This window comes from Bactrocera latifrons, unplaced genomic scaffold (genome assembly GCF_001853355.1).
Source record: "Bactrocera latifrons isolate USDA-ARS-PBARC rearing strain unplaced genomic scaffold, ASM185335v1 scaffold_96, whole genome shotgun sequence".
Taxonomy (NCBI): domain Eukaryota; kingdom Metazoa; phylum Arthropoda; class Insecta; order Diptera; family Tephritidae; genus Bactrocera; species Bactrocera latifrons.
Genome location: NW_017537667.1, coordinates 772,067 through 784,933, shown reverse-complemented (window position 1 = coordinate 784,933; position 12,867 = coordinate 772,067). Strand labels below are relative to the sequence as shown.

At 35.9% G+C, this 12,867-nt stretch overlaps 3 protein-coding genes across 4 annotated transcripts; 1 reads left to right on the top strand and 2 right to left on the bottom strand.

The window, feature by feature from the left end:
- Positions 1-345: 345 nt before the first annotated feature.
- On the bottom strand, positions 346-7,362 carry LOC108977849 (ATP-dependent RNA helicase bel). Of its 2 annotated transcripts, XM_018947785.1 has the most exons (5): positions 7,167-7,362; positions 6,443-6,570; positions 3,791-4,103; positions 1,865-3,712; positions 346-1,731 (listed from the first exon to the last, which is right to left on the bottom strand). In XM_018947785.1, exons 2-5 carry the CDS (start codon positions 6,485-6,487, stop codon positions 1,604-1,606), a joined length of 2,334 nt encoding a protein of 777 aa, XP_018803330.1. In that variant the 5' UTR covers positions 6,488-6,570; positions 7,167-7,362; the 3' UTR covers positions 346-1,603. The 2 variants fall into 2 exon arrangements, with proteins under 2 accessions (XP_018803330.1, XP_018803329.1); XM_018947784.1 differs by lacking the exon at positions 7,167-7,362 and having other exon boundaries at positions 6,443-6,700.
- A 332-nt stretch (positions 7,363-7,694) lies between these two features.
- LOC108977850 (protein FAM114A2) lies at positions 7,695-9,692 on the top strand. The gene is made up of 3 exons (XM_018947786.1): positions 7,695-8,543; positions 8,615-8,982; positions 9,053-9,692. Exons 1-3 carry the CDS (start codon positions 7,788-7,790, stop codon positions 9,462-9,464), a joined length of 1,536 nt encoding a protein of 511 aa, XP_018803331.1. The 5' UTR covers positions 7,695-7,787; the 3' UTR covers positions 9,465-9,692.
- A 63-nt stretch (positions 9,693-9,755) lies between these two features.
- LOC108977848 (parafibromin) lies at positions 9,756-12,461 on the bottom strand. Its single transcript, XM_018947783.1, has 8 exons — positions 12,135-12,461; positions 11,969-12,074; positions 11,221-11,893; positions 11,038-11,148; positions 10,765-10,985; positions 10,532-10,694; positions 10,317-10,458; positions 9,756-10,242 (listed from the first exon to the last, which is right to left on the bottom strand). Exons 1-8 carry the CDS (start codon positions 12,263-12,265, stop codon positions 10,206-10,208), a joined length of 1,584 nt encoding a protein of 527 aa, XP_018803328.1. The 5' UTR covers positions 12,266-12,461; the 3' UTR covers positions 9,756-10,205.
- Positions 12,462-12,867: the final 406 nt, after the last annotated feature.

Sequence of the window (12,867 nt, the reverse complement as noted above, 5' to 3'; positions counted from 1 at the left end):
AATTATTTAAATGAATATATTCAAATTCATAAATACAAAACAGTTCATACAAGAACTTTATTTTGATCTTCAATTTGTATGGTAGCTATATGCTATAGCGATTCCGAGAAATTAGCAGCTTCTTAGGGAGAAAAGGACGTGTGCTAAATATCAGATCAATATCTCGAAAATTGACGAACTAGTTCGCGTATATACAGACTGATGGGCAGAGACATCGAATTGATTAACAAATTCAATTACTAGAAAATGCCATTTCAATAATGAATTTTTAAATTTTCATTTAGAAATGTTAACGTTTTATATTATACCAAGTTTTGCCCCGCAATAAATAAAAAGTTGCTTTCATTTCATTTGCTAAAAAGTACATTTATTTAGCAAACTTGTTTAATATATGTATATTTTTATCGTATTTGTAGGTTTGTGGTAATTAACTATTTGAAATTGCTGTTGCCTTCTATATTTTCTTGTATCCGCTGTGTACTCTTTTTTTTATACAATTCTATTTTTTGTTCAAAACGCGTTTTTTCACGCTTTACATATACATATCCCTTTTTTGTAATATGGGTTTACATTTTCAAGATTTTATCAGATTCGTGGTTTTAATACAGTTACATTATTTRATTTAATAATAATAAAATTAAATTGAAAAATGTATTTGTATTTTTTTGAATGGGTTATTTTGCTTGTTTTGCATTTCTTTATTATTACAATCGAGTGAGTGCTTTCGATTTATTATGTAGTACGTGTTTTCGTATTTCCCCCGTGACGAATTCGATTAGAATAAGATCGAAGTAAACGCCCGTTTAACCACACCTTATTCATTATATTACCAATGCTTTTGGTTCTAACTAATGACCACGGACTGTGTATCCACTTGTTCTACTCAAATCATTCATTCATGCATCCAATTCAAAATTTTTATTTGTCTTGTCATTCGTGCTCTTTGTTTTAAATTGATCATGTTACATATGCTAATGCTTATTTTCTTAGGTTCTTGTATTTATATTTGCAATTTAAAATAATTTCTTTCATTTGTTGCAATTTTGATTTTTCACAATTGTGCCACATTCGTTATTTTTCCCTTTTTTTTTTTGTTTTGTTTCACACTTCTGTGTCCGTATGTGAAAGTTTTCAGCTGTGACTATGAAAATCGTATCGTAGAATCACATTTGGATACACTCCTGTTTTGTGGTTCATAAAAGTGTATAAAATCCCTTTCGATATACATATGTATGTTTACATTTTGTGGTGTGGGGAGGGATGCATGTTTCTTATTCGTATGTAAATGTGTTTATGTTTTAATATTTGCTGTTTTATAAAATTAATAATCTATACATAAATAATAGTAATTAATATATTTTATTTAAATATATTCAGAAACTTCCTTTTATGCTTTTCTGATTCTGCTTTGCTTCGTATTTTTTATTTTTTGTATGTTTTTTTTATAATGTCTTCTGTACGCATTATTGTTAATAGTGTTTTGCTCTGCACTCTCTCAATTCTAGATTTCTGTTGTTATTAATTTCATTACTTTTCATAAAATCATATTTTTTTTTTAGTATTTTTTCGCTTTCAGCGGATATTCGCAATCAGTTCGTTTTATTTAACTTCCCCACCAATCCGGGCCACCGGAGTTTGAGTTAGCATGCGATGATGAATAGCTGCCGCCATAGGAGCCACCGCCGCCACCTCCACCGCTATTTCCATAATAACCACCGCCAGAGCTACCGCCTGAAAATGTAAGAGACAAATTTAGATTTCCACATTAATAACCAATAAAAAAAAGTTGTGCTTTGAGCATAAACTTAAAAACCAAACAATTGTAGTGACTTCCCGATGCGCTTAACACAATGTAGAAACTTACCATTGCTGCGATAAGATCCGCCACCGCCTCCACCACTACGTGAACCACCACCGCCGCCACTGCGTGGGCCACCACCACCTCCGCCGGACGTTTGACGGTAATCGCGAGAGCCAAAACCGCCTCCATAGCGTCCACCGCCACCGCCGCCGCCTCGTCGTCTATTACCACCGTGGGAGCGGTCTGATGAGGACATGTCTTCAAGGAATACGGGGATTTCCTGTTTTGTTTCGATAAGCAACTCCAACAAATCTCCACATATATTGCGATTCTTTTCATTGAAAAATGATGTAGCTACACCAAGGTTGCCCATACGGCCTGTACGACCGATACGATGTACGTATTCCTCGACATCAGATGGCAAGTCAAAGTTAATGACGTGCTTTACGTGGGGAATATCTAGACCACGAGCTGCCACCGCGGTGGCAACTAAGATGGGACAATCGCCGGAACGGAAGCAGCGCAAAGCTTCCTCGCGCTCCTTTTGTGTGCGGTCGCCATGAATGCTTGTCACGGGATGATTGCATTGGTAGAGGAATTCCTCCAGTGCGTCGGCACCTTTCTTCGTCTCCACGAAAATCAGTGTGAGACTATCCTTGGAATATTCAACTCCTTCGCGTATTGACGACAATAGATCAAGCAAATAAGAACGCTTGTCTTGTTCATATACCCATAAAATGGTTTGGGTAATATTTTCAGAAGTGGAACCAACACGTCCTACAGCTAAAAATATATAGTTACTTAAGAAATCAGAAGCTAACTCTTGAATTTGTTTGGGGAAGGTAGCGGAGAACATTAAAGTTTGCCTCTGACCTGTTGGTGGCATATTCAATTGCTCGACAATGCGACGTATTTGAGGTTCGAAACCCATGTCCAACATACGATCGGCTTCATCCAATACCAAAAATCGTATGTTGTCCAAACCCACTTTACCGCGTGTAATCATATCCTCCAGACGACCCGGCGTGGCCACAATCAGATGACAGCCGCGATCCAATTCGCGCATTTGCTCACTCGTATTATTGCCACCATAAAGAACGGCGGGACGCATGCGTGAGCGATAAGCGAATTTCTTGGCCTCCTCAAAGATCTGTGTGGCGAGCTCGCGCGTCGGTGCCAGCACTAAGCCGAGCGGATACTGCTTGCGGCGACTGTACTGGCGATTATTTTGCGGTGGCGGGGTTATGCCATGCTCATACATCTGATTAAGAATGGGCAGCAGAAAGGCTGCTGTTTTGCCCGATCCGGTCTGTGCGCAGGCCATTAAATCGCGCCCATTTATAATGATTGGGATCGCATATTTCTGCACCGGTGTCGGTTTATCATATCTAGCCAACATCACATTATTGCGTATGATCTCGGTCAGCTGCACGTCATCAAACGATGTGATGTTAGACGGTACATTCTGGCCCGTCGCCTCCACGGGTATATCCTCGTATTTGTCAAAGTTAATACCGGTGTTACCGACACCGAAAAGCTCCTGCTCCACGCGTTCATCCCGTGGCCCCAATTTGGTGTAATCAATGTCGGCGCGCCGGTCTTCTTTCCAGCGCCCCCCATAGTTTCTTTCTCCTCCACCGCTGCCGCCGCGATCATTACGTTGTTGCCCAGCGTCCTCGGGACGACGTTCTGGTTCCTGCCAACGATCGTTGCGTGGTTGTTGTGGCTGAGTTTGATCGTCGAAAGCTTCACTATTTCGATTGCTGTTGCTACCGCCGCCGGCGCCGCCTTGCCCGCGCCCACCACGATAGCCACCGTTTTCACGTCGGTCAAATGTTCGCGTATTTTGTTGGCCACGTCCTCCGCGATTCCAATCGTCACCACCACGTTGTTGTCGTGACTCTCCGTCTCCTTAAAGAAAAAAAATACAGATAATGAAATTCACATGTACGTTGGGGCGAAATTAACCAATTTATAAGGTTAGCTTACCGTCAACACCGCTATTATTATCCTCGTATCTGTTACCACCGCGACGTGCGCCGTAGCCACCACCGGAATTGTTATAACCACGACCACCAACGCCTCTACGATACTCTCCGCCGCCGCGCTGTTCTCTGACTTCGTACTTTGTCGATGGAGCTCCTTCCTCGCGATTATCACTATTAGCGTTAGGTGCGATAATGCCACCTTCGCCACCTTCGCGAAGATGAGGAGGAATATAAATGCCGGAATTGGATGAACTCTTCGTTGTTATGGGGCTGCTATTATTAGCTTTGCCGCCATTCAAGTCCAGACCAGCAACCTTTAAATAGTTATGTAAATAATCATTCCCAATTAATATATTATAAAATATAAATAAAAAAACATGTTAATGAGGAGTACGTGGGGGCGGGGAGTATGAGTTGTAATATTTTGACAAGAACTTACTAACTCTCCAACCATTTTTGGTAATGCTTTTCATTGTGAGATTTCGAAATTGAAAAATCTATTTTTTGACGTTTAATAAAAACCGATTTTTTGCTTTATTTGGGAAGTGAAATTTTAAACTTTGCATATTAAACATTATTTTTTGAATGATTAGTGAGAATTACATGTAGTTATAAATGTTTATTGTTAATTACACCGCAAATTATAACCTTCAAAAATACATGACAATGAAATTTGTGTTTCTTATGCTCAAACTTTATTCGCGTGTACAACTTGTGAACCCGCTTATCGAAATGATTGTGACTCCATAAAGAATTTAAATTTTGAGTTCTAATTTGCTTTAAAAAAAATATCACCTTACGCACCAAAAACGGTACCCAATAACATACATTTAAATGTACATACATAGACATATACTTACAGACTACCCCGTGAAGCATATTTTGAGGCCACGCGCTTGTTATCAAACACCTTTGTGCTCATGTATATATAATATATATATATATAACTAAGAAAAGCGAAATAAGGAACAGAGATATTCATATGAAAGTATTGATAGAATTAGAAAAGAAAATACAAAAACATCGCTGCAAGGTAAGCTAAGATAAAAATTTAGCAAAAACAACCAAAAGTTTAATGTAAAGCTAGAATATGCGAAACTAAGCCAGATCGTCGAAAACCACAGAACAGCTTTCTAATTATTTCCACAATCGTATTCTACAAAATTACAGTTACAAATTTAAATCAGGACCGAGATTAATAGCAATTAGAAATAATAATAATGAACACGACGTCATATTAATAAACCGATTGACCACGTCATTCATAAAAAATAGACATTCGTTGAGTAATTCATCCATTTACGGAAAATACTGTAGCAAGAAGAGTAATTGTGTATTTATTATTAGGTGATCGCACATACAGCATCCCTCAACAAAAACTACGTCTATTTATTTGCTATTAGTGCCATAACATTTATTGCTCGCGAAAAGCTTAATAATAGCGAATAAATACACAGACACCAGGTTTATAAAATACCTGCAACATTAATAACAAGTAGCGAAAATTTAAGATTCAATAGTAAGAGGTTCTTTTGTATCGTGTACAAATGTGTAGGTGAGGTGTTCAAATCAAAATTTCACAACCATGTATAACACCGATAATGACGTTGACAATGATGCTAACAGAGCCAAAGTCGCCCGGCAACAATGCGCGAGTTCATCTTCGCGCCGTACGAATGAAAGAAACAGTGAAAGTTAAAGAACATATTTTTCTAGGTCCAAACCGTCAAATATTATCCACACACTCAAAAAGTAATTAGTGCTAATTTAATAATAAGAAAATTTATAGAAAATAATATTGTAAAAAAAGTCTTATTAAAATTTAACCGCAAAGTATGAGAATATACATATATGTAGGTTAAATTTTAGTTTCAAATTATATAGAGTTTATATGAATGATGGTAATGAAGAAAGATATTCATAATACAAATCTATAAATACTAGTTGTCTCTCATATAATTACTAGACTAGATGGTTATAATTTTTAAGCCATACAAGAACTATACATACATTGGTGGTGCACTTTATATAAAGAAATTAGTGCACACTTATAAGAATCACCCACTACCTCTTCACTTTCAAAAATTACAAAGCCCAAAGACACAACACAAACGCGTAGCAACAATTCCCCGGAAAGAGACACAAAAAAAAAAAGAACCAAGTCAGCGAAACTTAACTCGGCTCAAATATAACGGAACGAAACGGAATGGAACAGCACAAGTCAAGCAACCGGAACAAAGCGAAAACAAAGGTTTTACAATAAAGAAATAATATGAGATAAGAAATATAATGGTTGACATGGCATATAAAAAAAAAACACAAAAAGTACCAACCAATTAAAATAAGCAAGAGGAACAGATAAGAATAAATTCAAAGAAAAAAACCAAAACTATTCACAATGCCACATGAAAATGAAACGATGAAATCGCACGAGCGCATCACGAAGGGGTTGAAACGAACGGTCAGCGGTAACGAATGCGACTAGGAAAAAGAAAGGACAGCATGTGTGCATGCACAATGTTATGAAATCAATATTTTAATTATGAACAATTAAAAATCTACATTTAATATTTATAAATCACTCACTCCGCCCGCAGTATTATTGAATTAAATCAAAGTAGGTATTGTAATTCAGAACTTTCACGCTACTTACCTGCTGCTCTAGACCTGTGCCATTTTGGTTAATAGCATTACTCATATTACCCTCCAATCAGTTGCTGGTTTTTTCTTTCTTTCCGTTTAGGAAAATCTCGAATACGTGCTCACTTGCTTACACTGCTTCTATTGTATATAGAAATCGAGAACAAATAAAATACTAAATTGTCTTTTCTCTATCTCTTAAGAGTCTCAGTTAAATGAAAATTATTTTTTTTTTTGTCTGTGGATGTATATTCTTTTTTACTATTTCATCAGTTACTTGTAAGACTAATGAAATTTCAAACAGTTATTATCACTGAAAATATTTAACACTTTTAATAAGTAAATAGTTTTTTCTAGTTGAATATCACCAACTATTAATAATTAAGAAAAACTTGTAATAAGTTTTCACAATTTTTCTGCACACGAACGTGAAACGCGTCGAACGTCTACTTCACTCGTTCATTAAAAGAAAAAGAAAAATGGCCGAATTCAGCCGACTGCTAAAACTATTGAAACGATGAAATGTACAAAGCAGGGATGCTTCTGTGGAGCCTAATTCCAAATCAATCAAAGAATGGAAAGTAGTTAATCACTTTTATTAAAAATGCAGATCCTAAAGCAAACGGTGTACATATATTTTTTTAATTTAACTACCGAAAATCGTTTTTCAAACTCATTGTGATTTTTTAACCTGTACAAGTAAATTATTTCTTAATATATGCAAACAAGAGACTTACGAACAATTTTAGTACAAAACGTTCCACACCGTTAAGAGAAATTTTTTGTTATAAACTTTCAACTAAATATATTTGAAATATACTCGCGTCAAAAACAGCAACTTATTTTTCTGTAATATTTGGTTTATTGAGTTGTGTTCGGGTCTTCTTCCAAATTAAAAAGATTAGAAAGACAAGCCAAAAATGTGTTGAAGAAGAATTTTGATGAAGAAATAAAAGTGAAAATGAGTCAGATAGATATTCAAATATTTGTATTTATTTTGATTCAAATTGCATGGAGTTATTGAAATATTTTGAGTGTGATTTTAAAAAATCGTGTTATTGCCATATTAAATGGTATTAAAATGATATATTTTCTAAAAAATGAGTCGAAAGTTCTTGAAAACAAGATCTAAGAAAAAAACTAAATAAACGGTGCGAATTTTTCGTAATCCGCATAGAGCTCTATTACTAACCATTTTTATTTAAAAAAAAATTCTTAATGATTTTATAAGTATCGATATACTGAAGAAAATTATCGATTTTGACTTATCTACATCTCTATTATTATCCTCTTTAACGACACGTAAATAAAATTCTAAAAAGTTCTAGGTAAAAAATTAACGTCTTATTGGTAATAGAATGTCTACCAAAATTGATTCAAAAAATATAAACAATACAGCCTCTGAGAAAAACGACTGGGATGAAAATGATGATGATGACTGGGATGATTGGGGTGATGCCGAAGAGAATTTTAAGGATACACCCGGTTCCAATATGTTGGAGGACAATGTTGCAAAAGGGAATATCAATGCAGAAAATAATAACTTATTGCATGCCTCAAAGAAAACAGTTGAAGAAACTACACAAGATTTTAACAAGAACAAAGGGAAGGTAACAGAGGTAAGAACAACGGAAAATATAATTACTACTACAACGCAAAAGCCAACTTCTGGATGGGGTGGGCTGTTTGGAGGCGTAGTTTCGTCCGTACTTTCTACTGCTTCTGAAGGCATTGGCAATATCACCTCAACAATGAGTCAAGGTCTTAATCAAGTAATTGGCGTGCCCGATCCAGAGGAACTAGCACGAATGCAAGCCACCGAAACCGCAAAGCAACACAGTGAGTTAAAAGACGACGATAACCATGTCGAGCAAAAAGTTATAAACGATAACCAGCAGCACAGGGTTCAGGAACAACAAGAAGGAACGCCTTCCTTCGGATTGAATATCGTTAGTGGCGTGACGACTCTTGGGTCGAAGGTACTCAACACGGGTTTGGATACACTTGAAGGAATTGGAAAAAAAACCATGCACATATTACAAGAAAATGATCCACTACTGATGAATAAGAGAAAATTGCTTGGCTTAGAACAAGATAAACCAAATCTGAGTGAGGTTTGTGCAACTTATCTTTTTTAATCTAAAAATAGTTTTGAAAGACACAAAAAATTTTTAACCTTCGGCAGGTGCTTAAGGAAGCGAAAAAAGACGCTGATCACTTAGAAAATGCTTTGAAAGAGATGAAGTTAGAAAAGTCACGCGAAATGCTGCGTTTCGATTTACTCTTCGAGAATAATTGCGGTCTTGTACACCTGGAAGCATTGGAAATATTATCTAAAGAATCAGTGCTTAAGTTGCAAAAGCTGCAGGATGCAGTCAGTGGCAATGCGCTTAAAGAATTGCAAGAGACAATCGCTGAAGTTAAAGAGCTGATGGAGTTGGAGGATTTAGAGGGCGAAAGTGATGGAGACTACGATGTCGAAGAGTTAAATACGCGTCTAATTAGCGCCATTGAAGATGCAGAACTACAAATAAATTTTGAAGATATAATAAGGTAGATCAAAAACATAAATTTTGTTGAGGCTTAATTTGCGTATATCTTTTTACTTTTACTTTGTTTACAGCAATTGGAGACAAGCATTGGAGTTGTTTAAATCAGCACCAGTGAACGGTACTTATGACACCGTACAGGAGTGTTTTGCCAAAGCTATTACACTGTTAGCTGAAGCTTGTGCCTTGCAAATAAATAAACTTCACAAAATCGCCGAGTTATTGTTGGTGAAAGAACATCACAGCACCGCCAATGAAGTTGATTGCATTGTACAACTGTGTAAGCAATTCACTATGCATTTGAATGGCCTGACAAATCGATTTGCTGCTACATTGACGGGCATTCAGTTAGACGCGCAAACAGAAACAGATGACATAATAAAAACGCGCATCAGCACGCTTTTCGCTGAAATGTTGGTTGCAATACAACAAATAGAGAAGGCGTTTCATTTGTTCTTACCTATATTGCAAATTGGAGCGGTGTAAAAGAAATGCACGATTGCAGCGTTTAGTAATTTGATACGTCTTGGTTATGCTGAAAATAATTTCTAAGTATTCTTTTTTATTTTTGTTTAATTGCCACAATGGTCACTTGAGATTGTATTTAAAAGTGTTTGCTGTTAAAATAAACTATTTAGATGAATATTGTATAATGTTGGCATTCCATGAATCATTTTGATTAGGTATATCGTCTGCACTAATACTTTTAAATTGATGCGATTAATTTGAAATAAAAGTCTTTTCTTGTTTATAAAACTATTAGTATTTTATTTTTTTTTTCAACTCTTGTTTAAATAGCTACAATAAACAATTTTTTATTTGGTTTGCATTAATCAGAAGCAAACGCTATATATTTTACAGGCAATCTGCGTACTAAACTTTCATAAAGTCAAATTTGTTTATTTTCGACGACTTTTCAATCAATATATATGTACATACATATGTATATTCTAACAAAGCGAACTGTTTAACGATTCAATCATGTCAGCACACTGTGCACTGAAAGGTGCTCATGTTTCCAAGTAGCCGAAGATATACATAATATAATACATAACATTTTCGAGTTTATTTTAAAATAATTTCACTACTAGCTAATATATGTTTTTTCTGAACATTAAAGACACAAAAAAAAACGTATGCCTTATACTTTCTTCCATAAAAGAAATTTAATTGTATAGTGAAAGAGGGATCAGCGCTGCATTTAGTGGTCGACTTTTTACAGAACATTCAAAATCTAAGATCCGGCTTATTTTTCGCCATGTATCTATAAAAATAAAATTATTACCATTAGTAAAATATAATTATTAAAAATATTTTGTTCAATTTTATTATACTCACTTATCTAAAGTCTCCCAAAACGTCATTAAAACAGCCCGATCTAAATGTCGTTTATTTTGCGAAAGATTCAACAATGTCACCGACCACTTTGCGACGTTGGTATCCAGTTTTAGTTCGCTGAAGCGCAAATGAAAAGCACAAACTGCAAGAAGACGACCATAGTTAGTGTATACATTATAAATTATTTATTTATTTATATGTATTGATCTACTTACTTTTGGAGAAAATTTCCACAGGATTTCCATCCCAAGGCCAACCTTTAAATTGCCATGCGGGTCCCATTACGAATACTGCTACGACACGTTGCCAATCTTGAGCCGAAAGCTTTTGCGGGTTATCAATAACGCGATATGGTACAGTTTGATTGTTTCGTTTGCGCTAAAGTTAAAAAACAGAATAAATGCATTAAAATTAAAATATAATTAAATGAATAAATCTGAACACTTACCTGCAGCAAGACTTCGTTGTCTCTTGCCCCACCTGCACGCTTTTTCTCTTCGGTTGATATGAATTTCAGGTCTTGCAAAAGGTCCTTGGCGTTGTACATGGTGATTAGACTGGTATTAGCGGAAGGTATTATAATGATAGGCGTACGCGAAACGCGTTTCTGTGCCGATGGTGCCACTTGTCGAGCTTGAGCTGAAGGTAAAAGTTCCTTGGGGCGGCCAGCTATAAACATAATTACTTTAATACTTTTTTCAACTAAAAGTGATTAACTTACGTATTTGTGGTGGCATATTCGCCTTACGTTGCGCAAGTGAACCCTCAGTCACGGATTTCAGTGACATACCATGATAAGTACCCAGTGTATCGATTTTAAAGCCCTCCGTTTCTGGAAAAAAATTAATAAAAAATGTAAACATAAACAAAAATTACATATCTATGCACATATTCAAATGCTTACCTTCTTTTTGTCTGTTGAAACGTTCCTGATCATAACGATTGTACTGCGTCAACTGTGGTTGGGGTTTCGCAATACGTGCCGGTTCTGGCATCTTGATAGCTTGTTGTGCTGCCGGTCTATTTCGCCCTTCTTCACGTGCCTTTATGCCTTGCAATATAGCGAATATATTTTTAGCAAACATCTTTCCCGCACTCTGTAATATAGTCGTACGCGTTCGCCATTGACGTTCGCGGCTTATTATATGTTTCGTTGAATCTACATCATAATCAAGTATGGCACGTAAATCTGTAGCCATCGCATCTTCATTGTCAGTGCGTTTAATGGTGGTGCGTTTGTTGGCCAATCGTTTTGCTTTGATGGCAGCAATTTTCTCCACAGACATCGTTTCTGAGAGCGATTTGATATTGTCGATATTAACAGTGGTCTCCTTTTTGTTGACATCCCAACGCGCAGCCAGTTGTTCACGCACTTTTTGCACTTGGGTGTCTTCAAAGCGTGCCTTCTTTGCGAGTGAATCGCCTCCTGGTGCATCTCCATCAGCAGGCCGCTTAACTTGTGTGGGGATTTCAAGTGGTGCGCTTTTGTCTATGCTGGCGCATGTTGAGTTTTCTCCATTAAGATAGGCAAGTAACTCTTTACGATCAGGACGATTAACGGCAGGTATATCTTCCGCCTGAAATTTTTTTTTAAACAATTTTTTAATCTTATCTATTGAAAGAAAGAAAATGTAAAAAAATGTTTTGCTTACCGCACATTGTCGCACATACACCGAATGCTGCAGCATAACATTTTTAAGTAGATATAGTAAACATTCCAACGTGTAATATTCGCGTGGTGCCCCTTTTTTGCCAGACCTAGGAATAAAAATCAGCACTTAATATTTGGAAGAGAGATTACTATCGTAAATTGCTTACCCATATTTCAAATAGTTTGTTTTCACATTTTTTGGCCACGAAAATTCACCAAAGATTATTTGATTATCTCGTTCAATAATTTCTTTTTTGTTTATATTGTATTGCCGTAGGAGACTTAATGGATCCGCCATTGTTTAATTGAGTAAATTAATTCCGCAAATAAAACTGCACTCAATACCGTTTCTATATTAGCCGCTTAACACGACTTTGCGTTATTTTAACTCGAGGTGTTGATGAATGAAATATTATTTAATTTATGTTGAATTTATACTTTTACTGCTTGATGCGAAAACTTATTGACGTTTGTTAATTATGTCAAATAAACAGTGTCGTAAAGTGTTAAAATATAGGGTTGCATTTTATACAGTCAAGCTGTGTTTCATATTTATTTTGCGCATGTGGCTTACTGGCGTACCTAACCAAAGGTATTGAATTTTTAACAGCTTAGCGTTAATGGCGACGCGGCATCACTAATGATAAACCCTAATATAAGTACAAAAGAAAGCAAATACAAACGAATTACTTTTTTAATTGTACTTATGTATATCCATTTGTACAAGCGTTCAAAGTAGCGCGACAAGAACTTTTTCCTTCAAAAAATTCACAATATGTTTGTTTTTTGCAGCCAACTTTACTTCTTACCGCGCTGTAAAAATACTATTTTTCAACATCTCCGCGTTTAGGTATGAAAATTTATTTGATTAAGGACTGTGAATTGACACCGAACATATAT

Bases quoted from the DNA above. Each gene is read 5' to 3' on its own strand.
- LOC108977850 (XM_018947786.1), top strand. From the start codon at position 7,788: ATGTCTACCAAAATTGATTCAAAAAATATAAACAATACAGCCTCTGAG. The intron at 8,544-8,614 runs GTTTGTGCAACT...AACCTTCGGCAG, and splicing joins ATAAACCAAATCTGAGTGAG to GTGCTTAAGGAAGCGAAAAA. The intron at 8,983-9,052 runs GTAGATCAAAAA...CTTTGTTTACAG, and splicing joins AATTTTGAAGATATAATAAG to CAATTGGAGACAAGCATTGG.
- LOC108977848 (XM_018947783.1), bottom strand. From the start codon at position 12,265: ATGGCGGATCCATTAAGTCTCCTACGGCAATACAATATAAACAAAAAA. The intron at 11,149-11,220 runs GTAAGCATTTGA...ATTTTTTTCCAG, and splicing joins TTTCAACAGACAAAAAGAAG to AAACGGAGGGCTTTAAAATC. The intron at 10,243-10,316 runs GTGAGTATAATA...TTATTTTTATAG, and splicing joins TTTTGGGAGACTTTAGATAA to ATACATGGCGAAAAATAAGC.
- LOC108977849 (XM_018947785.1), bottom strand. From the start codon at position 6,487: ATGAGTAATGCTATTAACCAAAATGGCACAGGTCTAGAGCAGCAG. The intron at 4,104-6,442 runs GTAAGTAGCGTG...AACTATTTAAAG, and splicing joins GCACAGGTCTAGAGCAGCAG to GTTGCTGGTCTGGACTTGAA. The intron at 3,713-3,790 runs GTAAGCTAACCT...TTTTTCTTTAAG, and splicing joins TAATAATAGCGGTGTTGACG to GAGACGGAGAGTCACGACAA.